The sequence below is a fragment of the Oncorhynchus tshawytscha genome, linkage group LG28, assembly GCF_018296145.1.
Source record: "Oncorhynchus tshawytscha isolate Ot180627B linkage group LG28, Otsh_v2.0, whole genome shotgun sequence".
NCBI lineage: Eukaryota > Metazoa > Chordata > Actinopteri > Salmoniformes > Salmonidae > Oncorhynchus > Oncorhynchus tshawytscha.
In genome coordinates this window covers 12731305-12751264 of record NC_056456.1, presented here as the reverse complement: position 1 = coordinate 12751264, position 19960 = coordinate 12731305, and the positions used below count along the sequence as shown (strand labels likewise).

Below are 19960 nucleotides of genomic sequence, written 5' to 3'. Positions count from 1 at the left end.
GAACCCCACAACTACCAGGACAGCGGTGGGCAGAGGGGTTGTTCTTATAGGACAGGCTGATGCTGCTGTCTTTGACAGAACAAGCCCCTCTGGTGGGGTGTGATGGGAAACTTGTGCAGAAAGACAGCAAGGAGCATCACTGCATGTAATCTGTAATCTGTCCAAATCATCTGACTGGCATACAAACATGCACACATCCCAAACACAACCTGTATTGCTGCAGTTAACCCACAACACCCACACACAGCTCTGGCAAGAACAAAGAAACAAACACAGAAAGACACACCCACACACTTACCTGGGGCACTTACCTGGAAGGTGACTGTTATGCAGTTCTCGTCATAACAACATTGACAAACGCTCTCGTCACACAAATCTCAGCTGATAACATGTCATGTTCATGTAATATCATGATACGGTGCTCAAAAATGGTCATGTACCTGTAGCATGTTCAGTTTGAGGAAAATATGTAGGCTACAGCAAATAATCTACCAAATATCCATTGAAGTGATACAGACTCTATTTTTTTGCCATCAGATAACACTGATGTCCATAATACATCTGCAGTAATTGTGGAAGGATGGTGTTTCACAGTATTACTTACCCACCAGTGTTGTGATTGGCTGTAATATTCGCCTATTGATTTCTCCCGCCGGAGCGGCATCTGTTGTCAAAATGGTGTTTCTGACTTTGTGGCTGTGTTATCTAGTGGAAATCGCTCTGTCATTTCCTGATTGCTAAACTGTTAACCTTTTTAGTTTATGCACTGAATAGTGTACTGTAGGGAATCAGAATTTTAGCAACCAGGATATGACAGAGCCCTTTCCACTAGATGAAACAGCCACAAAGTCAGAACAGCTTTCCCATTTTGACAACAGATGCCACCCCGGCAGGAGAAATCAATAGGTGAGTAGTACTGTGAAACACTACCATTCCACTATTACTGCAGATATATTATGGAAATTTTTCTGAAATCACAATGCAAAAATAAAATTTTAATCATATGCGTAGCACCTTTACAGGGAAAATATCTGCTCAAAAAACTATATTTGTCTTTTTTTCATTAGTCCACTGTTGATATAGTCCCAAAATGTTTTGCATGTAAGCAGTCAAGTTGTCAAGATATCGGACTTTCAAGAAGCAGTGTCACTGGCCATATCATCAAGACGATGAAAAATGACCCGACTGCTGACATCCTTACATTTTGGGACTGTATCAACAGTCCAAAATGAAAAAAAAATATATATATATTGTTTTTTTGGGGTGGATTTTCCTTTTTATGACAGCAACTCATCGAAATATCGAATAAACAAAATGAAGTGCACTGACTTGGCAGCCAAGAAAGGGAAAAATCTGTCATTGTTAGAATCTGTAACGTCCATCATACTATGAAAAACCAACAGCAAACGGGGGCAGCTAGTACTAAAAGGGCTAAATGGTATCCATCGCAGATAACTGATGTGGAAGGCTGAGACAAATGTGACTGAAGGGTGTTTTTGTCCAAATCGAATGAGTGTATTTCACCACTTTTAGAGGTAAAACCACTTGTCTAAAAAAATAACAACAAACATATTGCATGAGAAAATATAACGCAGACCAAGAGGACCAATCATTTCCCCAAAACTGGAGAGGAACTTTTACAGATAAAGGGGAAAAATAGTACCCAGGAGAGGACTCTCCAACCCCCTGACAGAATTGGAAAGCTTACTCTCTCGATCTCATCCAAGTGGACCTTTAACTGATGTTTGAAGCTTTGAAGTGAACCCCTTGAATGATTTTGAAATGTATGAATACAAAGAAAGTCAAACATTTGCTCTCTCTCTCTCTGATCCATCCCTACCCCCTTTTCTCTCTGGGTAAAGGCTGAGGATGGGGTGAGGGTTGGGAGGAAGAGGTCAAACTGGGGGTGCTGGCCTGGGTACTGGGTACTGCAGAGCTAAGGCAGGGGGTTTGATGTCTTCAAACCCAAATGTCAACACACTCCTTAGTGTGTTTGGCTCCCCTCGCCCTGCTCCCCTGCTCCAAGCTGCCTGGGCTTTGAAAGCCCAGCTGGGAGAGGCTCATGTTACAGGCCAGTCTCTCTGCCTGATGGGAACCCCAGACCAGACCCTAACCACTCCTCCACTGGCCTCCCTCCCTCAAATCCAAGATTCAACAGTATTCACATTATTACCATTACTGTTTTTACTATTTATATTCAAGCCATTTGAAACTTGGGGTTTTCAGAGGTGTTAGCGCTCTAGTAGAGAGAAAACACACTTTAAGTACCGCCCGATCTTAACTGTGGTCTGTCAGCCTTTTTCATTGCCCTTATGATGGGAGGGAATCAGCAGGCATTCCTCTCACAGCACAGTGCTTGGCAGCTTAGGGCTGCTGCTTGCTGATGTAGGGCAATGGAAAGAAAAGAGGTCCCTGGCCGCTGGGCTCAACACTGCTATGAATGTGAAAAGCATTCATCCCGGGGTTCTGACCTCCCTTGACTGCCTTTATGCACATGAACAGATCCAAGACTCAGGCGGGCCGGAGAGTACAAAAGAGAGGAAGTTAAATACAAGTAAAAGATGGCTGACTCTCTCTCTCTCTCGCTCTCTCTGAGCTCATTAAGGAACAGAAACGCCACAGTCGGGTCCTGACCCCTAACAGGTGACAGAAACAAAAATGGAGTGAGTAATTTAAGATGTTACCAAGTCTGTTCTTCCCATGATTCAGCTGTGTTGTCTTGCCTCTGAGGCCCTCCACACACCCCCTGCCACCAGACAGTGCAGCATCAGCATTCTTCAAGGCATCTTGGGATTTCCCGTCTTCCTCCCTTTCCCTTCCCACTTCGCACAAGCGAGGGGAAAACCAGTGCCCCACTAGTTGCCAACAACAACATCGGCCAAGAGGCATATGTCTAATGTATTAGCTACACTGACGCAAAGAAAACATAAAGCACTCCCTAATTGAAAGTGGCATGAATGAGCATGTAGGATTTTCTTTTTTACCAATATCAAAATGTCCCATTTGGCTTATATAACATCATAGCGATCCCTATAAAGCCCCTGTAAGGTATAACCAAACAACTTCCTCAAAGTGATGAGTTAGTACTCAAACACCTGTCTGCTTTGCTTCCTCTCACAGAAAAAAATGGAGGCGAGAAACATTTACCTTGAGCTTATTGGATTATAACAATTCTTAAGCATGCCCATAGGATTAATTAGAGAGTTTCAGTTTGGGGCTTCAATTCCACTATGGAAACCACAATCAATGTCTGGGACAGGCAAATGGCAGCTTGCATTGAATGAATTCAATTCCAGCAAAATTTGGGGCATTTCACATAACACCAGTTGCTGTAGCTAAAATAAACAGATACACATTTTCCACCATTGCTCTCCCACTGGCCTAGAAATGTAGACTGCATGTGTGAGGGAGTTGTGCCACTGTATACACAGATGCAGTTGTGTTTTTACTTGTATCCTTGCGTGCATGGCAGTCAAGAGCCCCCACACAAACTACTCCCTGTCTGTCTGTCTGGTCGTGGTGCGGTTGCCAAACCCTATTCCTTTGCTCTCCTAGTTCCACTGGCTACTGAGAGAGGAGAAGAGGGGAAAAGATCACATTTGCGTTGAATTGTGGTTTGCCAAAAATATTGGTGAAATGCTTAAAGAATCTGAGCTCCATGTAGTCTCAACATGTTACTGATTAAATAAAACAATAAAAAGCCAAAATAGAAATCCCTGTAAAAGTGTTTTTCTCCCCCATTTGTCTCATTGAATAGTTAGTGATGTTTAACAATCACGCTATAGCTGATTAAGCCCCCTTGAGCTTTCTGATGAGCTACAGCCAGGCAGTAGCAAATGGGGACATTATACGGTGATTAGAAAACGTAAAACACCACCTGCAACGACTTACTGCTCAACTAACCCCATTTAGCTACACAACAAACCCAGGGTTCATCCTTGCACTGGGGCAGTGTTGGCCAAAACACGGTTGATTCATTTCGATATACAGGGAATAAATCTAAAGTTTGGTTACATTTTATAATAGCCAAGTACCTCAACTCTACAATGATTTCATCCATGTATTTGAGCGCAGACTAGATTTAAAAGAAAATTCACCTCTGACTCCTTCGGGTCGCTATGCAGTCGATACTTAAAAGATTGCCATTCTTAAATCCTTACCGTGTACCTATGTTTGTCCTTTGTTGTTGCGTGCCTTTCTTTGTTTATTGAAATCCATACTTTTTGATTAAACGTTAATTATATACAACTACAGACTGTTTCCTCATTGCTGTTGCTCGAAGATGCTCTACGATGTGCCAATTGAATCTCAACATAGAAACAGTCAGTGGTTGTATTTGAATACCTTTTTTTTTGTATGGGATAACAGGCCATCATTGTAAATAAGAATTTGTTCTTAATTGACTCGGCTGGATAAAAAAAAAGTTAAAGAAAAAAATAGCGACTCAAACGACCAAAAAACTCTCATTGTGGAGTTGAGGCACTTGGCTAACTTTACAATCATTTTGGATGAATAAGCCATTATAAATACTTTACAAATGCTTTATAAATTATACTTGTTAATGAATAGAATTATGAATTGTTTCCTAAAGTCCTGCCTGTTTAAACTAATGCTATTTTGGCTAAGATAGTCTTGGGATGTGCAAACACTGAGAGCAGGTCTGGACTCCGGCCTGGTCCTATAGTGTATGTATGTGCTGTAGCCAACTCTTTTATTGGTATTACAATAATATGACAACAATAAAAGTGTTGGTTACAGCACATACAGTATGGGACCAGGCCAGCACCTTATTGAGATATTGAGATCTAAATATAAAACTCTGGATAGGCTACTGAGATCTGGGTCTGTAATTGTAAACTGTCTCAGAGTAGGAGTGCTGATCTAGGATCAGGTACCTCCTGTCCGTATAATCTTATTCATTATCATCTAAAAGGCAAAACTGATCTTATATCAGCACTTGTACTCTCAGACACTTCATGAATACGGGCCCTGATTGTAAGCTGAGAGGAAAGTCCTTCTGGTCTAGAGATGCTGGAACTCCAGTCAGAGTCACAGTGAAAATGGAAGCTGGCTTGGCCAGTAATTGCAAGTGTGCTTCCACCATTTCCTCCTTGCGGTCTCTCCCCTCAAACCACATCTTTAGACAGCTATACACTGTTGGTTTGTTGACAGGCGTTTTCTGTGGGCAGGTACAAACACAGAGTGGGCAAAACTTACCCTCCGTCTCGTAAGAAAAAAATTATATATTTATGCATTTGCAGGGCAATAGAGAGACGGAGAAGTTTGTTGACAGAACCTCTACTGACCCGTGATAACCTTATCAGAGACTATTTTAAACAAACAGTTGTGGGGTAAGAAGTGGCCATATATGACCCATTGGACACAGTCAACTCAAGTCAGTGACCCTGTGGAACTTGAATACATACGTCTTCACCCCGGACTAGTAAATTCCACCTCTTTTCCACCTTCATGTATTATACATTTCAACAGGTCAAAGGATGAATACTTTCAAACCGTCAAGGGATTAAAAAAAATGACTGATCGCTGAAATGCATACAAAATCATATCACGTTCTTATTTATTTGTCACATACACTAAGGCGGTGTATGTGTGGGGGGGCCTGCTGAGTGACGCAGCAGTCGAAGGCACGACATTGCAGTGCTAGAGGTGTCACTACAGACCGGGTTCGATCCCGGGCTGTATCACAACCAGCCGTGATCGGGAGTCCCATAGGGCGGCGCACAATTGGCCCAGTGTCGTCCGGGTTAAGGGAAGGTTTTGGCTGAGGGGGGCTCTACAAGTATGCTGTCATTATAAGAAGAATTTTGTTCTTATCTGACTTTTTTTTCTCCGGGGCAATACATTTGGGTGAGTTTATTTCTCGCCTGAGTCGCCTCGTTTCACTGCCAAAACCAAAATTTAAACATCCATTGTTCAGCAAAATAACAACACAATGCCAAATACAGATAGCCAAGTCAAATAAATAACATCCAATCATATTAACAGTTACTCTCTCGCGGGAATTCCACTAACAGTCCATATGTAGCCAAACGTAGCTGCTGCTCATTCCATTTGCTCGAAAATTGATGAATGGTTAAAAAAAGTAAGGCCTGCGTACATAGAGACACCGCTACTACCAGCAGTACTACACCTTCACCTGTTGAGGACACAAGTTGTTCTGCTTCCACGAGCACATCCAATGCTAGCATCAGTAATTTGTACATTTGTTGTTAACCCAGCTAGCATGGTCACTGACAGTTGTGAATATGATGCAGCCGAAGAGCTACTGCCCCCTTACCCGGGAAAGCAACGAACAACAGACAGGGACGTTGGAGGCAAATATGATAAGAACTAAGATCGAATCATACTACACAGGCTCTGACACTCTAGTCGGATGTGGCAGGGCTTGCAAACCATTACAGACTACAAAGGGAAGCACAGCCGAGAGCTCACCAGTGACACGAGCCTACCAGACGAGCTAAACTAGTTCTATGCTCGCTTCGAGGCAAATAACACTGAAACATGCATGAGAGCAGCAGCTGTTCCGGAAGACTGTGTGATCACGCTCTCCGCAGCCAATGTGAGTAAGACCTTTAAACAGGTCAACAATTGGAAGGCTGGCGGGCCAGACGGATTACCAGGACGTGAACTGAGAGCATGCGCTGATCAACTGGCAAGTGTCTTCACTGACATTTTCAACCTCTCCCTGTCCGAGTTTGTAATACCAACATGTTTCAAGCAGACCACCATAGTGGCTGTGCACAAGAACACTAAGGTAACCTGCCAAAATGACTACTGACCCGTAGCACTCACGTCTGTAGCCATGAAGTGCTTTGAAAGGCTAGTCATGGCTCACATCAACACCATTATCCCAGAAACCCTAGACGCACTCCAATTTGCATACAGCCCCAACAGAACCACAGATGATGCAATCTCTATTGCACTCAACACTGCCATTTCCCACCTGGACAAAAGGAACACCTATGTGAGAATGCTATTCATTGACTTCAGCTCAGTGTTCAACACCATAGGGCCCACAAAGCTCATCAATAAGCTAAGGACCCTGGGACTAAACAACTCCCTCTGCAACTGGATCCTGAACTTTGTGACGGGCTGCCCCCAGGTGGTAAGGGTAGGTAACAACACATCCGCCACGCTGATCCTCAACACAGGGGCCCCTCAGGGCTGCATGCTCAGTCCCCTCCTGTACTCCCTGTTCACTCATGACTGCATGGCCAGGCACGACTCCAAATACCATCATTAAATTTGCAGGCGACACAACAGTGGTAGGCCTTATCAACGACAACGTCGAGACAGCCTATAGGGAGGAGGTCAGAGACCTGGCCATGTAGTGCCAAGACAACAACCTCTCCCTCAACGTGATCAAGACAAAGGAGATGATTATGGACTACAGGAAAAAGAGGACAGAGCACGCCCCATTCTCATCAACAGGGCTGCAGTGGAGCAGGTTGAGCGCTTCAAGTTCCTTGGTGTCCACATCACCAACAAACTAACATGGTCCAAGCACACCAAGACAGCCGTGAAAGGCACGACAAAACCTATTCCCCCTCGGGAGACTGAAAAGATTTGGCATGGGTCCTCAGATCCTCAAAAGGTTCTACAGCTGCACCATCGAGAGCATGATTGGTTGCATCACTGCCTGGTATGGCAATTGCTCGGTCTCCGACTGCAATGCACTACAGAGGGTAGTGCGAACGGCCCAGTACATCACTGGGGCCAAGCTTCCTGCCATCCAGGACCTCTATACCAGGCGGTGTCAGAGGAAGGCCCTAAAAATTGTCAAAGACTCCAGCCACCCTAGTCATAGACTGTTCTCTCTGCTACCGCACGGCAAGCGGTACCGGAGTGCCAAGTCTAGGTCCAAGAGGCTACTAGACAGCTTCTACCCCCAAGCCATTAGAATCCTGAACATCTAATCAAATAGCTACCGAGACTATTTGATTTTCCCCCTCTTTACACCGCTGGTACTCTCAATAACTCTCCCTACATTTGCATACTACCTCAACTAACCGGTGCCCCTGCACATTGACTCTGTGCCGGTACATCCCTGTATATAGTCTCGATATTGTTGTTTTACTGTTGCTCTTTAATTACGCATTACATTTATCTCTTATTCTCATCCATATTTTTTGAAACTGCATTGTTGGTTGGGGGCTCATATGTAAGCATTTCACTGTAAGGTGAACTGTTGTATTCGGCACATGTGACTAATAAAATTGTATTTTATTTGAGCTACATTGATTTGGGGTTCACTTATATATGGGAGTACTGACTTTCCTCAGCCACAGTGTGTTATATGTGCAAAAGTACTATCTCACAACTCAATGAAACACTCACTCTCTCACTCTTGCGCAGACATTCTGAAACAAAACATGCCAATTTGAAAAATAAGCCACAGGAGTTTTTAGAGCGAGAATTAAGACGACTTTCGAGTAGTAAGGCATGTATAACACCAACAGATACCATTAATAAGAAGGGGCTAGAAGCGTCTTATATGGTGAGCTTCCGAGTGGCTAGGACAGGCAAGCCCCATACTATTGTGGAGGACTTAATTATTCCTGCTGCCACGGATATGGCTGGGACAATGCTGGGGGAAAAGGCCCAAAAAACTATACAGATAATGTCTTCATCAAACAACACTGTTTCACGACGCATCAGTGAAATGGCAGGAGACGTTTTGAAACAAGTACTGCTTCGCATACAAGCCAGTGAATTCTTGAGTGAATTTGAGTCAACAGACGTGGCGGGCCTGGCACAGCTCCTACCTTATGTCCGTTATGTTTATGAGGGGGGGTCAATTAAGGAAGACAATCCTCTTCTGCAAACCACTGGAAACCAGGACGACAGGTGGGGATATTTGTAAAGTACTGGACAGCTTTGTGACATCAAATGGACTTTGGTGGTCAAGATGTGTTGGTATCTGTACTGATGGCGCAAAAGCCATAACAGGGAGACATAGTGGAGTGGTAACGCGCGTGCAAGCAGTTGCTCCCGATGCCATTTGGGCACACTGCAGCATTCACCAAGAGGCTCTTGCTGCCAAGGGAATGCCTAACAGCTTGAAAGACGTTTTGTACACTACAGTGAAAATGGTTAACTTTGTTAAAGCAAGGCCCCTGAACTCTCGTGTATTTTCTGCATTATACAATTGTAATGCTTTTACAACATACAGAAGAAGTGCACTGGTTATCAAGGGGAAAGTATTGAGACATTTTTGTAATTGAGAGACGAGCATAAAGTTTTCTTTGCCGTCCATAATTTTCACTTGTCTGACCGCTTGCACGATGACGAGTTTCTCACATGACTGGCCTATCTGGGTGAGTTTTTTTCTCGCCTGAATGATCTGAATCTAGGATTACAGGGACTCTCCGCAACTATATTCAATGTGCGGGACAAAATTGAGGCTATGATTAAGAAGTTCTTCTCTGTCTGCATTAACAAGGACAACTCACAGGTCTTTCCATTATTGTATGATTGTTTGTGTACCAATTAACTCAAGCTTAAGGACAATGTCAAATGTGATATAGTGAAGCACCTGAGTGAGCTGGGTGCGCAATTACGCAGATACCTTCCTGAAACGGACGACATTAACAACTGGATTCATTATCCCGTTCATGCCCTGCCTCCAGTCCACTTACCAATAAATAAAGTGCAAGATTATTGATTATTATTAAATTAATATTTGTGCCTGGTCCTATAAGAGCTCTTTGTCACTTACCATGAGCCGTGACATAAAACTGTGACAAAAACTCACACTCATTCTTATGTTTAATAAATGTATCGTATAGCGTGTGTGTGGCAGGCTCACAATGATGGCAGAAAACAACATATCAGAGTGCGCTGACCCTGGTGCTAGAGCTGCTGGAGGTTGAATGTTTGAAGGGATACGTGACTATAAAAAGTTTGGGAACCACTGCTGTATATCATCACACTATATAATGTACTTGTGTTAAGTCACCAGCAGACCAAAGACTATTAGACCTTGGACCAGAATACTTATTAGGGTCTTTGACTTTGATGTCTTTCTTGGAATGACTGATTCAGTCACCTTTCGAAACTATTTGACAGTTCACCGCCCTAGTGTTTCTGAGTCTGGTGAGGAATCACTCACTCTAAGCTCAGTCAAAGAGTATGAGGAACAGAAATAGAGAAATAGAGAGAGAGAGAGAGAGAGACAGAAAGAGAGAGACAGAAAGAGAGAGAGACAGAGAGAGACAGAGCGAGAGACAGAGGGAGAGAGAGACAGAGAGAGAGAGAGATGGTACTCAGTACATTAGCTGAACATATGGCTGACCTTCTCACCACTTTCTTTTAATTACACACACACAAACACACACACACGCACACGCACGCACACACACACACACACACACACATACGCACGCACGCACGCACACGCACGCACGCACACGCACACACACACACCAAATATATTATGCCAGATGTCACTTCAAGAGAATTCCTGGCTTGATTGCCAGTGTGGGATGTGAGACATTATGGAAAATATTAAAACAGGCCAAATGAGGGCAACAGGAATGGGCAGACACCAAAGAAATATAGCCCTCTTGGAGCAATTGATCAATTGGCTTTTCCCCTTTGCCAGCAGAATATATTGCTGTACTGTGGGCGTGGGGGTTTCACTGGGAACTCTGGCAAAAAATATTGTCATGATAAATCCTTGTCTTTCTGAGGAGGAACATCTTTTCAACTATTTTTGCTGTCTTGCATTAAAAAATGGACTACGGGGAAATGGAAAAGGAAATTAAACAAACCTTTGAATCATCTTTATGTTGACTGACATTGCTCTGATATTGGATGGTATGGATTAATTATTTTTATTGTTAGACGGACATTTGCATGAGTAGTTTCTGCCCTTGACCTAATGATAGCATAACACTCTAGCTCCTCCAAGATAATAAATAAACCAACAAGTCATATAACATTATGAAGCTGGGTTAATCGACATGAATAAAATAATACATTTTATGCAAATGTAAAACTGTGGCCTATTTATATAAGAAAAATGTACTGCAGTGTCAGACAATGTGACCTAACAATATAGCCTAATTTCTTGTCCTATCTACAGAATGAAAAGTCCAGAAACACTCACCTAAAAACAAGCAGAAGAGATCCACACCGACCAGGAAGGTTTTCCTGCTGTTGTCTTTACTGTTGTTGTTATTCAGGGAAGAACTTCCTCCGTTCCTTGTTTCTGGTGCCATTGTCTTCTCATAAATTAAACAGCGTTGCATTTATAGGCTACTTACTTAAATGATTTTCCAAATAAACAAGTAAAGAGTGGCGAAGTTGCAGCTGCAGTCGCGTTAAATTCTCGTAAATTGAACTAGAAAGCGAAGCGGAGTGAGTTCAATAGTTAGTTAACCATCAGTTGAGAGATGATTCGAAATATTTACCCATATATTGTGCTGATAAATTCAAATGAGATGTGACGATTGTATTTAAGTTAACTGCAAGGGTTTGGCTTTTATTTCGTTCCCGTGTAATTCTGCTCACTCACCCTGTGACTTTCGTTGTTGACTGTTGAGCAATTTCTAAGTTACTTCTAATAATCATTGAGGAGCACCGAAGTTTAGTTGCGCTCCCACCTCCGGTGTCCGCCTCCTAAAGAATCACCTCCCCCTTTAGTCCGGGGCCTTAGCTTAATTTTTTTTTTAATGAAACTATATGGAGGCGGATACAAGCATAGCATTTGGTAGAGATGCTCTTTGGGATGTTTAAATTGATATTAGAAGGGGTGGCCAAAACATTGGGGCATGGCACTCCTATTATTTTATTTTTCTACATAATCCAATATGGCCACCAAAACAGAATCAGGTTTTTGAAAGGTGATATTACTGTTGAATTTTTGTTTCCATATATAGTCAAAACTATTGTGTATTTGTGAGTAGTTGACCAGCCTTCTACGATATTCCATGATATTTCATAAGCGACCAGCCTAAAGTGGCAGAAATGTCCTGGAAACACCAGAAATCAACCTGTAGGCTAACCACTCAAGTTGTGTGGAACTACTACATGAATCACCCCAACAAATGTATTTAAAAGGTTAAAAATGCCATGTTCTAACAGTGTAATAAATACATTTCATATATGCTATCGCAAAAATAATATTTTGTTTGTGTTTCTTAAGGTCTTATGTAACATTAGAATACGAATAAAAAATATATTTCAAATAACACAATAGCATTTTCTTTAGTTTATGTTACTACAGGCTAAGTAAAAAGTAAACATAAAATAAAACAAATTCAATCAATTTTATTCGTGGAGTGCTTTGGTATAACTATGAAACAGAACACATACGCGTTGGAACGTGATAACAGCTTCTTATACAGCGACAAAATAAAATACCCCAACCACGCAGACGCACCGTCAGCAAGACGCGTGTCGAAAGTTGGTGAGTGCGTTGCTGATGTTGTTTTTTTGCTTGATATGTTGGGCCTGCTCTCTCAGGGATACATTCTGTGATGATAATCTGCCCATAGCATTGTCACCGGCTTTATTAATCAAACAGTGCCATCCCTTCCACTCTCCTGTCTCACTGCGCCCCTGCTCAGTGAGCACCGCCACTTTTGCTCTTAGGCCTTTGAAGTGTAGGCTCAGGCTCAGGCTCAGGCTCAGAATCAGAAGAATAGTTATCAGAGATGTCAAGATTAATGTGTACCCCACCATCGGAATCATTTTCATTCAGATTTTGTAGCAACGCTAATACAGCATGTGCATCCATTTGTCTTTGTCTTCTTGCCATTGTAAATTACGCACACTCAATGTGCACTCCAAGTAGGCCAGAGTCGACTGATAAAACTGCTTGGATTCAGTGGACCGATATACAATATTGAGATTATAATTCAAATAGATCAATACAATAGCATGGCCCGCCCTGTTCGTCATTGACCATTAATGATTACACAATTATGCATCGTTCACTTCTCCTTGCTCATCAACTCAACCATTCTCAGCCGTTCTCCCATATCATACTTTAATATGTTTAAATTGTGTTTTTTCCACATTTTGTTACATTACAGCATTATTCTAACCCCCCCCCCCATCAATCTACACACAATACGCCATCATGACAAAGCAGAAAAAGGTTTTTATAAACATTTTGCAAATGTATTGCAAATAAAAAACAAAACAAATCGACATTTACATAAGTATTCAGACCATTTACTCAGTACTTTGTTGAAGCATCTTTAGCAGTGATTACAGCCTCAAGTCTTCTTGGGTATGACGCTACAAGCGTGGCACACCTGTATTTGAGGAGTTTCTCCCATTCTTCTCTGCAGATCCTCTCAAGCTCTGTCAGGTTGGATGGGGAGCATAGCAGTACAGATTTTTCAGGTCTCTCTAGAGATGTTCGATCGGGTTCAAGTCCAGGCTCTGGCTGGGCTACTCAAGGACGTTCAGAGACTTGTTCCGAAGCCACTCCTGCGTTGTCTTGTCGGCACAAGTCTGGTTCATCCTTGGGAGCAATTCCCAAACACCTGAAGGTACCACGTTCATCTGTACAAACAATAGTATGTACAAACACCATGGGACCACACAGCCATCATACCGCTCAGGAAGGAGACGCATTCTGTCTCCTAGAGATGAACGTACTTTGGTGCGAAAAGTGCAAATCAATTCCAAAACAACAGCAAAGGACCTTGTGAAGATGCTGGAGGAAACAGGTACAAAAGTATCTATATCCACAGTAAAATGAGTCCTATATCGACATAACCTGAAAGGCCGCTCAGCAAGGAGGAAGCCACTGCTCCAAAACAGCCATAAAAAAGCCAGACTACAGTTTTCAACTGCACATGGGGACAAAGATCGTACTTTGGCGAAATGTCCTCTGATCTGATGAAACAAAAATAGAATTGTTTGGCCATAATGACCATCGTTATGTTTCGAGGAAAAAGGGGGAGGCTTGCAAGCCAAAGAACACCATCCCAACCGTGAAGCACAGGGGTGGCAGCATCATGTTGTGGGGTGATTTACTGCAGGAGGGACTGGTGCACTTCACAAAATATATGGCATCATGAGGCAGGACAAGTATGTCAATATATTGAAGCAACATCTGAAGACATCAGTCAGAAAGTTAAAGCTTGGTTGCAAATGGACAATGATCCCAAGCATGCTTCCAAAGTTGTGGCAAAATGGCTTATGTTTCTGTCGATATTATGGAGCTAATTTGGAAAAAAGTTTGGAGTTGTAGTGGTAGCATTTTCCGGTCGATTTCTCAGCCAAGCATGATGAACAAACGGGAGCTATTTCGACAACAAAAATAATCTTTTGGGAAAAAAGGAACATTTGCTATCTAACTGGGAGTCTCCTGAGTGAAAACATCCGAAGTTCTTCAAAGGTAAATGATTTAATTTGGTTGCTTTTCTTATTTTCGTGAAAATGTTGCCTGCTGCCAGCAGAGCCTAGCATAGCATTATGCCATGATAAACTTACACAAATGCTTGTCTAGCGTTGGCTGTAACGCATATTTTGAAATTCTGAGATGACAGTGTGATTAACAAAAGGCTAAGCTTGTGTTTGAATATATTTCATTTGCGATTTTCATGAATAGGAAAAGTTTCTAGGGGTATTTATGTCCGCTGCGTTATGCTAATTCGTTTGAGGCTATGATTACGCTCCCAGATCCGGGATTGCTAGTCGCAAAAGGTTAAGGACAACAAAGTCAAGGTATTTGAGTGGCCATCACAAAGCCCTGACTTCAATCCCATAGAAAATGTGTGGGCAGAACTGAAAAAGTGTGTGCGAGCAAGTAGGCCTACAAACCTGACTCAGTTACACCAGTTCTGTCAGGAGGAATGGGCCAGAATTCACCCAACTTATTATGGGAAGCTTGTGGAAGGCTACCCAAAACATTTGATCCAAGTTAAACAATTTAAAGGCAATGCGACCAAATATTAATTGAGCATATGTATACTTCTGACCCACTGGGAATGTGATGAAAGAAATAAAAGCTGAAATAATTCATTCTCTCTACTATTATTCTGACATTTCACATTCTTAAAATAAAGTGATGATCCTAACTGACCTAAGACAGGGAATTTTTACTCTGATTGAATGCTAGGAATTGTGAAAAACTGGGTTTTAAAGTAGTTGGCTAAGTTGCATGTAAACTTCCGACTTCAACTGTATGTTCTCTATGACAAGACAACCAGCCTAGATTGTGTTAATGGTCTGAAGAAGGAGCTCTTCTCCAAGAGGTCATTCTCTGCAACATTCAAACCGAACAGTGTACCAAACAAGCATTTGTTCACCTTCACCAGAAAGATTTGGATGGGCTAAAACAGTTGATTCCTGGACAAATTTGTGGACACTCTTACCAGAGGCTGACAAAGTGAGGTGTGGCTGCAAGTAGCCACTTTGTTGTCGGAAGTGTTGATGCAAGGATGCTGGATTGTCATGCATTGCATTATGACATTGTCCTGGCACATGTGAACAAGGGTCCTAAGTCTTTCATTTTCTTCACGAATCACAATGTAAGGAATGCATTTGATGCATTTTTACTTGATTTCATGTTTTTTTTTATTTATGTAGAAAATGTATATTTATTTGACTATGGATTCATTACATCTCCATTGGCGACCATTTTGAATTCTGCTTTCTGGTTAATTTTGAAATGAGCACCCTTTCTAGGATGTTTTCATATCATCTGAGGAATGTTTGTACCAAATTGCATGCTTTTTTATCTGTTGCAATACAGTTTCCATGGTCAAATTCCGGCTATTATGGCAGCCATTTAAAATGTAGCAGTAACTCACTTCCTGTTCAATTTTGAAATGGGAACCCCTTCTGGGATGTTTTCATATCACCTGAGGAATGTTTGTACCAAATGTCATGCTTGTAACTGCTTCGTAAAGGGTATTTTCTTCCCCTAAGGCCCTTGACTACTACCTGCTATAGCCCATTACTCTTGCCAACTCTCTAGCCACTGTAGCCAACAAAGTTTGTTTTCTTCAGCTGGCTGACAGCAGCTGCCCTAATCTATCAACTTTACATTCAGTACAGCCATGGTTACTGTGACAGTTGCATCCTCTTAACCGCATTGACAGATGCAAAATTATTCCCATGGATACATTGGGAGAAGTCGGTCTTTAGGTTTCATATTTCATTTGGCTAGTTTTGCAATAGAGTAATAGTGTTTGCACGTGAACAATGGTGCCCCCTACTGAATAAAGTACCCCAATTCACTGTAATAGACAAGAACTACTGTATGACTTGTCATTTTATGCTATACAGAAACATATATGTATTGAACATCAAAAACAGGAAATAACAGATATTTTCAACAACAAAGACAAAACCAGTGTGACAAGCCAAAAAAGTATTACTCGTACTTGACCAAGGCATCATACACAAAACAATGAAAAGTGCAGACTTGAGTAAGCCTACCTACTTAACCATTTCCATTCAGTACAGTGCAAAGATGATCAATGAAAGGAAACAGTGCATCATTTACATTTTTCATAGTAATAAAGGCAACAAGAAAAACAAAAACAATTTCTCTAATAGCCTAGAATACAGGGGCGGACAGTGATTTGGAGGCCCCCTGGCAGAGGTCAGGCAGAGACAGTTTTTTATTTGCGCTTCAAAAAGTAGATTACTTTCAGATGTTCATACAAAAAAACTCCAGCATCTGCACCGGAGAACGCATCCAAGGGGTTGGGGGGGGGTCTCTACAGATCCTCTCAAGCTCTGTCAGATTGGATGGGGACCGTTGCTGAACAGCTATTCTCAGGTTTGTCCAGAGATGTTTGATCGGGTTCAAGTCCGGGCTCTGGCTGGGTCACTCAAGGACATTCGGGAGACTTGTCCCGAAGCCATTCCTGCATTGTCTTGGCTGTGTGCTTAGGGTCGTTGTCCTGTTGGAAGGTGAACCTTCACCCCAGTCTGAGGTCTTGAGTGCTCTGGAGCAGGTTATCATCAAGGATCTCTCCCTACTTTACTCCGTTCATCTTTTCCACCATCTCGTCTTGTCTCCCAGTCTCTGCCGCTGAAAAACATCCCCACAGCATGATGCTTCCACCTCCATGCTTCACTGTAGGGATGGTGCCAGGTTTCTTCCAGACGTGACACTTGGCATTCAGGCCAAAGAGTTCAATCTTGGTTTCATCAGTCCAGAAAATCTTGGATCAGTGTCCAACGGCCTGGGCTGGGCAGAGAGATTCTGACTAGTGGCCTGACACTGGATTTGCTGAGGCAGATGGGGATCCAGGGGTGGCTCAGGTAAGTTGCATTCCCGTGTCTCACAGAGCCTTGAGGGCTTGAAGAGTAAGGCACCTGATAAGGCCATTAGGGTTGGAGTTCGAGGAGGTGCAGCTAAGTGTTCCACAGGCTCATTCCTTGCACATTGGGGTACAGGTGAGGTGTATGACCTTAAGCAGTTGTAGTGGATTGCTTGGGTCTCGGTAGTCTAGTCCAGCAGTTACCTGATCCTGTAGATTCCACCAGGATCCTCTTCTGTAGATCCAAGGCACTCAGTGTGGTGAATGCTTGTGACATGCTGTCATAGGGTGGTTAAGCCACACAAGGTCTCCTGGTTTGTAGGGGATGTGCCTGACATTTTTGTCGTAGTTGGAGGCTGTCATTCTCCCTGCTGTCATTCTCCCTGCTGTCATTCTCCCTTCTCGACCATGTGCCAGAAAGAAGGGTCTGAAACCAGTTGTAGAGTGAATGCTGCTGTTGTAGGCCAGGGCAACTTGGTTGAGGCACTCATCCCAATCGCCAGGCTGTTGGGGCAGTGTCTTGGCCAGCTGATTGATAAGTGTCCTATTAAATCTTTCCACCATCCCATCACATTGTGGATGATAGGGGCTGGTCCTGGGGCCTCATTTATAAAACGGGCTTACGATCAATTTTGATCTTAAGTATGACTTAGGCAGAAAAGTAGTTATTTATTAAACCTTACTTTGACGTAGAAATGATCTTCTCACTACGCAAAGTCTAGACTTGACGTAAGTGATTTACCTGCTGGTTACGTAGTGGTATTGCAGTTTGGGACATATGCATCCATGCCTGTGGTGAACTTTGCAGTAGCTTTATAAATAATTTGTTAGGAATTATCAAATAAAGGTGTGAGGAATTAATTGCCAGACGCAAGGTGTTTTGAATTAAAAACAGGATGCGATGTTCTATAAATAGTGTGTCAAATTAGAAAAAAGTAACCATGGCTGTTCTTGCGTTGGAAGACTTTGAAAACCGTGCTTTTAGAAGGGAGAGAGTTTTCGGAGACTGGAATGACTTTTTTGCGCATGATGATCCATGGCCTATAAATCGCAATCGTCTCCCAATAAATGTTCTGTTAGATTTATGTGCGGATTTAGCCCCTAAGTTGCAATTTGGCGCATGGCAGAACAAGGTTGGTTGTGGAGTGCACCATCCGACTGCTGAAGGGCATGTGCAGTCAATTTTAAGGTAATTTGAGATTTATAGATCACAGGTGTGTAAGTTACAAACAGGCTTCTTAGAAACTACGTAACCAAGGTTTTTTATGCTCAGTATGTTTTATGAATCGGACGTAAGCACACTGTCAGAAGTGAACTTACGACTAAGTTCAAGTATAAATCTAAGAACATTTTTTATAAATGAGGCCCCAGGTCTTTTTAACTCCCAGCAACTGGCAAAGACTCAGACAATGTCAGCCTTGAACTGACGTTCTTGGTCAGTGTGCAATGTCTCTGTTGTGCTGTGTTTCCTGAAAAAGTTCTCGAAAAGACACTTGGCCACAGTTGTAGTGCACTGGTCTTTCATGGTGTAGAGGTTGATGTACTTAGAAAAGTAATCCTGTACCACAAGCACGTATCTGTTGTCTCGGCTGGTGAAGGGCAGCTCCAGAATGACGGCCGTGACTTTCTGAAATGGCTTGGTTGCTACCACGGTCTTCATAGGTGCTTTCAGGTGTGGTGTAGGAGCCCTCCTGGTGTCACATGGGATGCACTGTTTACACCATTCCCATATGTCATTCTACATGAAAGGCCCGTAGCAGAGTTGGTGAGCATGTTGCAAGACCTTGTCAGCTGACAGATGGCCTGCCAAAGGGTTACAGTGAAGGAGTTGGAGTACATCTTCCAGTACAGTATGGACTGAGGCACAATTACCTGATAGATGACTGACTTTGAGGCAGGGTGGTAGATTTTTCAGCAGAGCTGACCAACGTTGAATGTCAGCCTATGGAATTTGTGTCAGTATGCTGGCCTGCGATGATTAATCTGCCAATGAGGCGGTTTCTGACCTTTTCTTCTCCAACTGATAACTTCAGCCAGGATGGTGTCCTGCTGCTGCTCTTCCCATAGGTCCGGCCCCGTATTGGAGCTTTTGTGGACAAAGATAGAGGAAGCTTCCACCTGAGGTGTATCTGGTACTTGGCGGTACTCTGGAGAGGCAGGACGGTACTGGCGGTCGTTCAGGTGAGTAGTAGGCTTGTGGTGGATGTTGAGCTTGACGGCTGGTGAGAAGCCACATGCTCCTCTTGCAGAATTATTGGATGGGATGGAGGTCCTGTTGGCCTAGAAGCCCAAACACTCTGTGAGGTTCTGTTTTTTCCCCCCGTAGCTGGCGTACCTCACTCGTCAGGCCATTCACAGTGAGCGTCAGCAGCTCCACAGCATGAAGGAACTTCTCATCCGTGTCATTAGAACGAACCATAGCAACCTGGTCTGGGGCCGGTGCCACTGGTGGGTTCTCAGCATGTAGTTGGAGAGCTGCACGTGCTCTTCCACAGCGACTTGCGACGAGCAGCGCCTCTGATCCATTTTCATGAATTTTCACCTGCAAGGTAAGGTCCAATCCGACCACAAAGCAGCAAAACTTCTCCCCTTCTTGTGCTTTGTGGTCATAGTCTGGGAAGGCCTCCAGAACCAGACAAGTTATGTCAGCACTGTACACATCCAAGCTCTCACCAGGCTTCCTAGGGCGAGCATTCACA

The 19960-nt window shown here is 43.0% G+C and overlaps 1 protein-coding gene across 2 annotated transcripts in view; it reads right to left on the bottom strand.

Moving 5' to 3' along the window:
- LOC112226758 (phospholipid phosphatase 3) overlaps positions 1-19960 on the bottom strand; it is a 37341-nt gene that overhangs the window by 10795 nt on the left and 6586 nt on the right. Inside the window, exon 1 of one of the 2 annotated variants that reach the window (XM_024391283.2) lies at positions 11132-11644. The exons of the other annotated variant lie outside the window; for it this stretch is intronic. Within the exon in view, the coding sequence (XP_024247051.1) occupies positions 11132-11273 (142 nt within the window). The 5' untranslated portion in view covers positions 11274-11644. Of the gene's footprint in view, positions 1-11131; positions 11645-19960 lie in introns of those variants that run through there. 2 annotated transcript variants of the gene reach the window in all.